General features: G+C 36.3%; 5 protein-coding genes across 5 annotated transcripts; 4 read left to right on the top strand and 1 right to left on the bottom strand.

Annotated features, from left to right (window-relative positions):
• Positions 1–713: 713 nt before the first annotated feature.
• On the top strand, positions 714–1785 carry CBG18221 (the record flags this gene model as incomplete). Its single annotated transcript, XM_002642193.1, has 5 exons — positions 714–782; positions 942–1083; positions 1132–1256; positions 1300–1405; positions 1451–1785. The coding sequence occupies 5 exons, from the start codon at positions 714–716 to the stop codon at positions 1783–1785; spliced, it is 777 nt and encodes a 258-aa protein (XP_002642239.1).
• Positions 1786–2704: 919 nt separating this feature from the next.
• On the bottom strand, positions 2705–3661 carry CBG18222 (the record flags this gene model as incomplete). The annotated part of the gene is made up of 5 exons (XM_002642194.1): positions 2705–2903; positions 2954–3084; positions 3149–3262; positions 3312–3509; positions 3554–3661. The coding sequence occupies 5 exons, from the start codon at positions 3659–3661 to the stop codon at positions 2705–2707; spliced, it is 750 nt and encodes a 249-aa protein (XP_002642240.1).
• A 2695-nt stretch (positions 3662–6356) lies between these two features.
• On the top strand, positions 6357–6822 carry CBG25990 (the record flags this gene model as incomplete). Its single annotated transcript, XM_045243789.1, has 2 exons — positions 6357–6386; positions 6436–6822. 2 exons carry the CDS (start codon positions 6357–6359, stop codon positions 6820–6822), a joined length of 417 nt encoding a protein of 138 aa, XP_045100079.1.
• A 701-nt stretch (positions 6823–7523) lies between these two features.
• On the top strand, positions 7524–7784 carry CBG25991 (the record flags this gene model as incomplete). Its single annotated transcript, XM_045243788.1, has 2 exons — positions 7524–7650; positions 7696–7784. The coding sequence occupies 2 exons, from the start codon at positions 7524–7526 to the stop codon at positions 7782–7784; spliced, it is 216 nt and encodes a 71-aa protein (XP_045100080.1).
• A 1090-nt stretch (positions 7785–8874) lies between these two features.
• Positions 8875–8928, top strand: CBG25992 (the record flags this gene model as incomplete). The annotated part of the gene is made up of 1 exon (XM_045243787.1): positions 8875–8928. One exon carries the CDS (start codon positions 8875–8877, stop codon positions 8926–8928), a length of 54 nt encoding a protein of 17 aa, XP_045100081.1.
• Positions 8929–9005: the final 77 nt, after the last annotated feature.

Genomic DNA, 9005 nt, shown 5'->3' with positions numbered 1-9005 from the left:
TTTTCCCCGATTTTTTCCCCGGTTTTTTCTTTCCCCGGAATTTGCGGGGTCTCGACAGCGTCTGTTTCGTAATTAGGTTCAAACACATGTGTATCGCTTTGCATCTCAGAATTCCGACCTAAAAAAGGCCAATGGAAAATTAAAGATCTCTAGTTCTTTATGTTTTGTGTCATGGCTATCGGATATCTTATATTGCTTCCTAAATATCAATTACCTTCCACCTTGACCTAATTTGCAATCGGGGAATCCCACTTCGACCTTTCTACTTTCGAAAAAAGTGAGGAAGGCAAATACTCTCTTTATTTTTTTGCGTCATTCTTTTTCTCCCATACTCTTTGCCCCCGCAGTAATGTAGATTCGGAGAAGTAGAGAAAGAAAGGGAGCCAACAAAAAAAATACATGCTTGCAGAGTTGAGATCCTTCGGTTTAACAAGTTAAGATTGGCTTCCTTCTCAGTTTTTTTCCATTAAAAACATCACATGAGTGTTATCTTCCAAATTTATTAGTGATCTGAGAATCCTATTTACTCGTCGGAATGCACCGAAATCACTTGATTTCAGGTTCAAATTTTCTACTGATAACAACCTATTTCTTATCATTTCCTTTTACACTTTCTTCCCAACAAAACTTGATTTAACAATCATTTTTTTCTACCTTTTCCCACTCGATTTTTTCTATTTATCATCCGTTTTCTTTACAGTCCATCGTCGAATATGGCACCATTACCACGAGTCAAGTGCTATTTTGACGTTGTCTGTCCCAACTCCTGGATCACTATACAGGTGAGATTTTCAGCTTAAGTTTATCTGAACTAAAAACCCTCACTATAAAAGCTTCCGTGTCCGGTCCATGGGTCTTGACATAGTCATGCAATGCACGTGAACAGAAGCAGTCTTTCATGTGATCAGGAGATATCCATTTTTTAAGAATTCCTTTTTTAGGCCCTCACCTCTCACAATTCCCTGTTCGAACATATCGATTTCGAGCCGGTTTGTGATTTCAAAATTGGGATTCTACACAATGCTCAAATCTGGAATCAGAGAAGACAAGTACATAATTCTAGACTTTGGAAGTCGAAAAAAGGTAAGAAAGACATGAACCAAAGTAATTAACCCTCAGTGTTAGTTATAGAAGTCCCAGAACGGTCGGAAAGCGCAGAATCCTTGTCAGATATGGGAATCCTTCAAAAAATTGACGAACGCGGAAAGCAGTTGATTGAATGTGAACGGGTGGACGCACCTGTCGATTGGAAAAAGGTAGTCAAGAAAAGAAAAAATGATAAGTAATAATCTACTTCAGACGTACAAATCAGCAATATCTCGTGGGTCTGTTGTTCCTCAACTATTCCTTACATCCATCCGAGAACGCTATCCAGATCTTTATGAACCAGCCATCCATCATCTGGGTACCTGAACAAAACTAATATTTAGAAGAACAAACTCTCTTTTAGGTAACCGCCTCTGGAACAAACGTCTTCCCGTTCATTATGGATGTCACATGTCCACCGTTTCTCGTGAACTTGGAATCCCATTCAAAAACGCTGAAGATATTGTGGCTCGTCTATCGTCACCTGAAAACCGGTCCATCCTTCATAATAATTGCAAAACCGCAGTGGATTTCAAGCTCACGGAGGCACCCGGCTTGATATTGACAACAGGTGATGGAGAAACTATCAAAGTAGATACAATCAATGACATTTTCGACGATAACATTATGATCTCAAAGCTATCAAGCACGTCATCCAGTTGTGTCATTGAGCAGAAAATGTCGGCGAACCGACTTTAAATATTCAATAACACAATTCTTTTTCGATTATTCTTTCTGACTTCATACTTATCAATCTTTTTTGCATGCTACTCGCTTCAAATTAGTTTATTTTTTCTTTTCTCCTACGGTGGTTCTCATTCAGCTATCAATTTCCTTGTGTTAACTCCCGGTTTATAGTTATCCCCATTATTTATTCTTTTTTTTCTTGTCACCAAATGTTTTGCACGAATACACTTTTCTGGTAAAGATGTTGAGAAAAACACGAAAATTCCGAGCATTTTTGGAATTACATTCCGTTCGGAATATTTCCGAAATGGTTTTTCGGAACGTATTTAATTCGGAGGCTTTCTTTGGAACTTTTATTAATTTTTTTTGAACTACAATATGTCAAAGGCGCACACGAAAAGTTTATTGCGGGTCCCGAGCGGAATCGATTGCTGTGTTTTGTTTTTCGAAATCTGTTTGTCGTTTTTTCGAGCTTTTGTGATGGCAAAGTGGGAATTCCGAAACTCCGAAATTTTTACATTCGGAGTTATCCAAATTTTCGAAGTTCCGAGATTTTCAAAATCGAAATACCGTAAGCACTCTAATAAAGTGCCATCCGAACCGTCAGTTGTGAGAACAGATATCTCGGTATCTATAGAAGATATCAAAAAGTGGTCAACTGACAAAATTTTGTTGATATAATGATAAACATTTTATCCGTTGACAACTGTTTGATATCTCTCACAAGGACCGAAAGATCTGGGCTCAAAGTTGATGGTTCGAGTACCGAAATTTAGGATCTAGGAATTTTTAACATTTCAAAAAATCCCGAAAAGACAATCCGAACACCCCCGATTCCATCTGTTCTGGGTCGGAGTAGCCCAGTTTTACAGAATGGAAAAGATGCAAATAAATCTTTAATTCATTCATAGAAAAATAGGAAAATATTTAATCAAGAAAAATAGGTTGAAGGAATACTGTAGTCCGTATATACTTTTCCACCCCATTCCATCCTCTTCCCAGTTGCATAAATTGAAGTACGATCTTCGTTAATACAGATGGTCAACCTTTGGAACGGATTGATTTTGCTGGTGATTTGGCATGCCCATCCACGGCCACAACAACGATCGAAATCGTCACAGAATCCTCGTCTGAACCACAATTTTTTGTAATCAGTGTTAATTTTTTTTTAAAAACTAACGCTTCTTGTCTGAATCCCTCATCCCATGGCCGAATCTGTATACCACGTGTAACGATAGAATGATCTCTCGGTTGAGTAGACCAGAGAAGTAGTTGTCTGAAGTCATGGATACCTTTTCCATTAATCCAATTCTGCAATATAAAAATAAGTACAGGACGAGGTTATAGTTTCCACCTTCAGAAACCTGTTGATTACCTCATCTGTGATGTTTATACAGTCGAAGTTCATCACTTTTGCCTTCAAGCGAATCAATTGGTCATCAGGGAAACCTGCTTTGCCACCTACGTAGATTTTTGGAGAGTTCATGATCTGAAAAAAAAAACATTGGATATAAAATAAAGAACCATTAAAAAGTTACCTGAGGGAGTGCTAGAATACCTGGAGAGAAAATGAACTTTTCTCTTTCTGACTCCAATGGAAATAACGCTATGCTAGTCACTTTTTCAGGCATTTTTTGAAGCCACCAACGGAAATCATCCAAACTATCAGACCCGATTCTTATTTCTTTGCAATGAGTAAGTGAGTTAATCAGACTACATTCAAAAGGATATTTAGACTGAAAAATAGAAAATCTCTTGAAATCGAAAATCAACTTTTTACCATTCCCACAGAAAGTTCTTTCAGTTCAAATCGGACTTTTTTCATCCATTCCTCAGCATATTCAACTGCTTTTTTGTAGTAATTACAAGAATTCCAGATAACTTTCATGCCTTCTGGTTTCTTTCTTGGTTGACGTTTCATCCATTGAACTACAGTATCTTCTCCGTTTGAAATTTTATTTGAAATTTATGTGGTCCGAAAAAATGTGATTCTATGAACACGGATACAGTTTTCCATTGTTTTATGTATGTTCATAAATGAACACAAGCGTATCTTCCTTTTATGCTAATCAGCTGATTCAAATGTCTACTGAGCAAGGTACAGTATCACGCGGACGATAGCGACCAAAATGAATTGAAATGCAGGTTTTTGTTTCGATTGGTGAAAAAATCATGATGTTTTCGATAGTTGAATAAGTGATGCATTTGAGAATAATACTAAAACACTCAAAAAATTAAAGTCCTCATGATTTTCAGAACAGCTATTAACGAAAAACTTCACTTTCAGTGTAAGTTGGCCAAAAACGGATGAGACAAAATTATGAGTACAGATACAACCAAGTTTCTCATGTTAATAGGACTATATTGAGTTGTATTTGCTATATTTTGTAGTTTCCTCACATTTTAATACCTAGATCTAAAGTTATATTGGATTGTTTCAAGTGGCTTTATAATTATGTCCACTTTTTTGTGTCATTTTTTTTTATTTTTTCGAAATTTCCAAAGTAAAGAAACGATAGCGGTATCAAATGATATTCATTAATTGACATTTCAAAATAGTATTTATGACAACCATATGCTGTTCAATCAATTTTCCCAGTTTTCGAAAAGAACTCGAAAATAAAAGTGGCTTTATAATTATGTCCAGCAGTGTATTTTAGACTTTCGCATTCATTTTCATACTAAAAAATCTGAAATTTGTCCAGAAAATCCAACTAAATTCACAGAAATAAGTTTCGTTTACTACTGTAGTGATTTTTCGGCGAGAGAAAATGTGTCAACTGTTAAATTTTTATCATGAAATCAGAGGCACTTCTTCCGTTGACACATTTTTGATATTGTGCAAAAGACATGATAAATGAGCTCAAACTTGGTAGAACACAGTCAGAACATTTAACAACATTTCATATCGAAAAATTCAAAAGTTAGGACAATTCGGGTATTTCGGAAGATTTGGGAAGCTTACGGGCCGGGCCGGGCCGAGATTATTTTTTCTCCGGCCCGGCCGGTTCGGCCGGTTCGGCCCGTTCGAATTTAAGAAAAAACAGAAATTATTGAAGAATTATTTGAATTTATTTCTTAACAAGTAGCATAACAATGTAAAAACCGTATAAATGAACAAGGGAAACAAAGAAATGGAAACCGGGGGAGAAAATTAAAGCTCATATCAACCAATCCAACAAAAAAGATAGAAAAGTAACATAAAATTAACTAGAAAAATCACCACAATTAGTGAGAGAATCAGTCGAGCCAGTGTGGAAATTTCGTGGCTATTTGCGAACCCAGAACGACCATCTCCACACGCTTGTACAGTAATCTTGTTCTTGTTTTATCTAACAAAAACGACGCAGTGCTGAACGTAGTCTCACACATGGCTTCACTGGGAACAATCGAAAAAACGAAAAGTGCTGCTGAGTACAGTCCGGGGTATTCGAATCTTTTTCTTTTCCAATACTCCCTCGTCATATCGGAGCATCGTTGCGAATAAAAATGGCGCGCGTTCAAATATTAATTAATTGTCGGCCGGCCGGGCCGGGCCGGGCCCTGGTTTTTTTTCACTCGGGCCGGCCCGCCGGCCAGCCCGTCAGATTGCAACCCTGTAAAAAATTGTACAAATTTTGAAAAATCGAAAACACAGAAATTCGAAACTTTCGGAATCCATAAATTTCGAAAATTTAGTAATCCTGAATTTCAGATATTTCCAAATTCGGAATTTCAGAAATTCGGGGTTTCAAATATTCAGGATTTCAGAATATCGAACGGGGAGTTCGGAATATCTGGGAAACTCGAGAAATTTTTGAAACACCTGAGAAGTTTGAAAAACTCTGAATTTTGAGAAACGAAAATTCAGAAATTCAAAACTTTCGGAAGACAGTAATTTCGCGAACTCGGCGATAATAGAATTCACTAATTCTGAAGTTCAGACATCTCAAAATTTGGAATTTCTGAAATTCGGAAAATCAGAAACTCAGGAATTAAAATCTTACGGATTTCAAAATATCAAAAAATTATCATCTTGAAATTCAGAAGTTTTCTAGACAATATTTGGGTTTCTCGGGAAACAAAGAAATTCAAAACATCTGAGACTTTGAAGTTAGGAAAACTTAAAAATTTAGTAATTCAGAAATTTGTAAACTAATAGTAAAAGTTTTGACAATTTGAAAATTTGAAAATTGAAAGATCCAGAAATTCGCAACTTTCGGATACCAGTAATTTCGAAAACTCAGTAATTCAGTGATTCAGATATCCCAAAATTTGAAAGTTTAGAAACTTGATTCAGAAATTCGAAGATTTAAATATTTCGGATATCTGAAATTTGAAAATTCAGTAGTCTAGAATTCAAATTTTTGGGGAATTCAAATATTTCGAAATTTGAATATACCGAAATTTTGAAGACTCTAAAAGTGGGAAATCATGGATTTGGAAGCGAGAGGAGTGAGCCCCCTTCGAGGGTCGTAAACCAACTAGTCTAACAAAATTTGATATCTAGGTTAATAGCGTGATCCTTTAATTTGGAAATTCTCATTACTAATTGACTTTTGAAATTTATTCGATATTCCAAACGCAGTTAAAAGGCGAATATAATGATGAACGCTTTCGTATCGCTCAGTCAGGTAATATTGAAAATCATCCTTTTTTAAACACATTTTTCAAAAACTTTAGGTGTTCATTTCCATTGTCATTACTGTTCATTTAATGATTGTGTGCAAGAAAAAGAAAGCAACTCAAATTGAGACGAATGTTACTCCAACCCCAATCCCGATACCATATGAATCGAATACTGAGTCCTGTAGTGCATTGAGTCCAGCAAAAGGAGTGACCACTTCTGCTACTCCTGCTCCAAAAACTGCTTCAATCATTGGAAAAACACCATCTGTGAAGGCTGCACCTCCAGAAGAAGTGAATAAAACGGAGGACAAAAAGACAGAGGCTGATAACAAAAAAGTAGACGTCCGAGAGAAGGAAAAGAAACCAGAGAAGTCTTTGAATACAGCATTCAACGAACGACTGAAGGAGGATCAAAGTGCCGGAGTATCTGAAACTGTTTGATCTCAAATGTGTCTTGATTATGAATAAAAAATATCATTTAATCACTAACAATTACTAAATTCTGTCTGTGGGGATGTACGATTCTTTTTATGTTCTAAAATTGTGATTTAAGAAATGTTAGATTATCTGAGTTTCTGAATTATCCAATTTAAGTATTTGGGTAATTGATAGATTTCGAATTCCCATATTTCCAAAATTTAGAAGTGAAGAATTTCCGAGGCTAGTTGTTTTATTCAACTTTTGAATTCCAAGGAGTCATCATGCTCATTTGTATTGCACGAAGAGTTCAGAATGAAGTCAAAAGTTCATGACGTACTACTAGAGTTCTTGGAAGACCATCAAAATAACAAAGATCAAAAGGCGAAAACTTTTGGATACACGTAATGTTCTAGATTATGCAATACTAGAAATATTGAAATTCTAGTCCTCACAGTTTAATTCAGAAACATTGGAATCAACAAATTTTCCATAGTGTTAGTTAAGAAATCATCTAGGAAAGCCTGTTTTGAATTTGGTTTCAGAAATCAGAATACATCGCGAAAAGTTGACAATGTCCGAAAGCCCAATCATTTTCATATCTCTCATTGTTTCCTTTTTGATTCCTGTTCTTTTCGGTTGCAGCAAGGTAACATTTTGGGTTGCAGCAAGGTAACTTCTGAATTTCTAAAAGTTTCAAAATTTTCCAGAAGCAAAAAAGAAAGATGACGACTCCAACTGAAACTGAGAAACTTCAGGAGCAAAAGCGTAAAGAGGCGGAAGTCGCAGCGAAAGCACCGTCGTCGTCTTCTGGAGCTCCCCCAGAAGCAGATAAAAAGAAACCTCCAAAAGGTTTTGTTGAATTTTAATGTGCTGGCTGTAATATTAAATTTTCAGCTAATGAGCCGAATATGGCTGCTAGAGATGCCAACGACAATGAGACTATCAATGATGCGAAATCGGATTGGGGAGAGCTTCCAGCTTAAAAAAAACTACATGAAATCGAAATCTTTTATATTTTCCATTTCATTTTTTTTAATACAAATATTTGAGTCATTGGTTTTAGGAGTTTCTACAAAACTTTAATCTTCTAGAACTACAAGTTTCATGTCACTCCAATTAACAGTAGACACAACTGAATTTAAGCACAAAGCACATCAATTTGTATTCTTTCCTTCCTATCTTTTGCTTCTTTTTCTGCTACACAATTTCGGCTCAAGCACGCAGTGTCCCCTTTTTTCTTTCTTAATTCTAATTCGATCATCAACCTCACGAGTATTAGTAGGACATGTGTTTTTCCTTTTTAATATAAGAGAATTCTATGAAAAGAAGAAGGAATCTGTGCTGTAGGCGTTCTTTTGCAAGAGAAAAGTTGTGGACGACGTGATTTTGCTTCTGCTTTTTTGCAGATGGAAGAAAACGTCACTCGATTCCGTTATTTTCAGGTGACTAATTGTTTTGGAGATGGTTTCGAGATATTTAGAGACTCAATTGAGTATAGATCGAGAAAGATCTTTTTAACTTTAAAATTTATGTGATTAGAATAAGATTAGTGGATCATGTGTTGCTCAAAAGTATCTAATCTTCATTTTCTCGTTTCTGGTTATCATTGTCACCAATACGTTGTTTCACCTGTCAGGGTTCAACCGAATTGCCAGCCATACAACCGGTACCTTTGGGAGGACCACCTCCAAAGCAGAAAACATCAAAAGCTACTGAAACCGGTCCTTCGGGATTCGTTTGGGGACTCCGCAGGTGCATCTGTACCCCATCTACTGAATTGGTAGTCCGCATTTACTGGATCGGGAGTTACTTATCATGTAGTCCGAGTCATTGAAAGTTCCGTGGTTGCCAACTTCTTCTAAGAGTACCTCTCTAGTATTTTTCATGCGAGTCTTGCAAGTCTCGCAATTTGTCTCGCATAATAGAGTAGCCGGAAATAGTACCGTTCATAACTTGGAACAAACTTATCCAAAACAGGTGAAAATTTTTGTGAAAAATACAGTACAGTCAGATATGTCCAGAATGACTTTTAAAAAACGGAATCCGGTAAAATTAATACTTCACGGAATCAAAATGTCGATGTCAGAAATATTAATTTCAATGTCAGGAATGTCAGGAATAACTTGAAAAAAGCCGGAGAATGTAACTAGTTATCCGGAATCCGTATTCCGGATTCCTATTCCGTATTCCGGATTCCTATTCCG

The sequence above is a fragment of the Caenorhabditis briggsae genome, assembly GCF_000004555.2.
Source record: "Caenorhabditis briggsae complete genome, chrIII, whole genome shotgun sequence".
Classification (NCBI taxonomy): domain Eukaryota; kingdom Metazoa; phylum Nematoda; class Chromadorea; order Rhabditida; family Rhabditidae; genus Caenorhabditis; species Caenorhabditis briggsae.
Note: the sequence above shows the minus strand (reverse complement) of the source record. Positions and strands in the feature narration are given on the sequence as shown.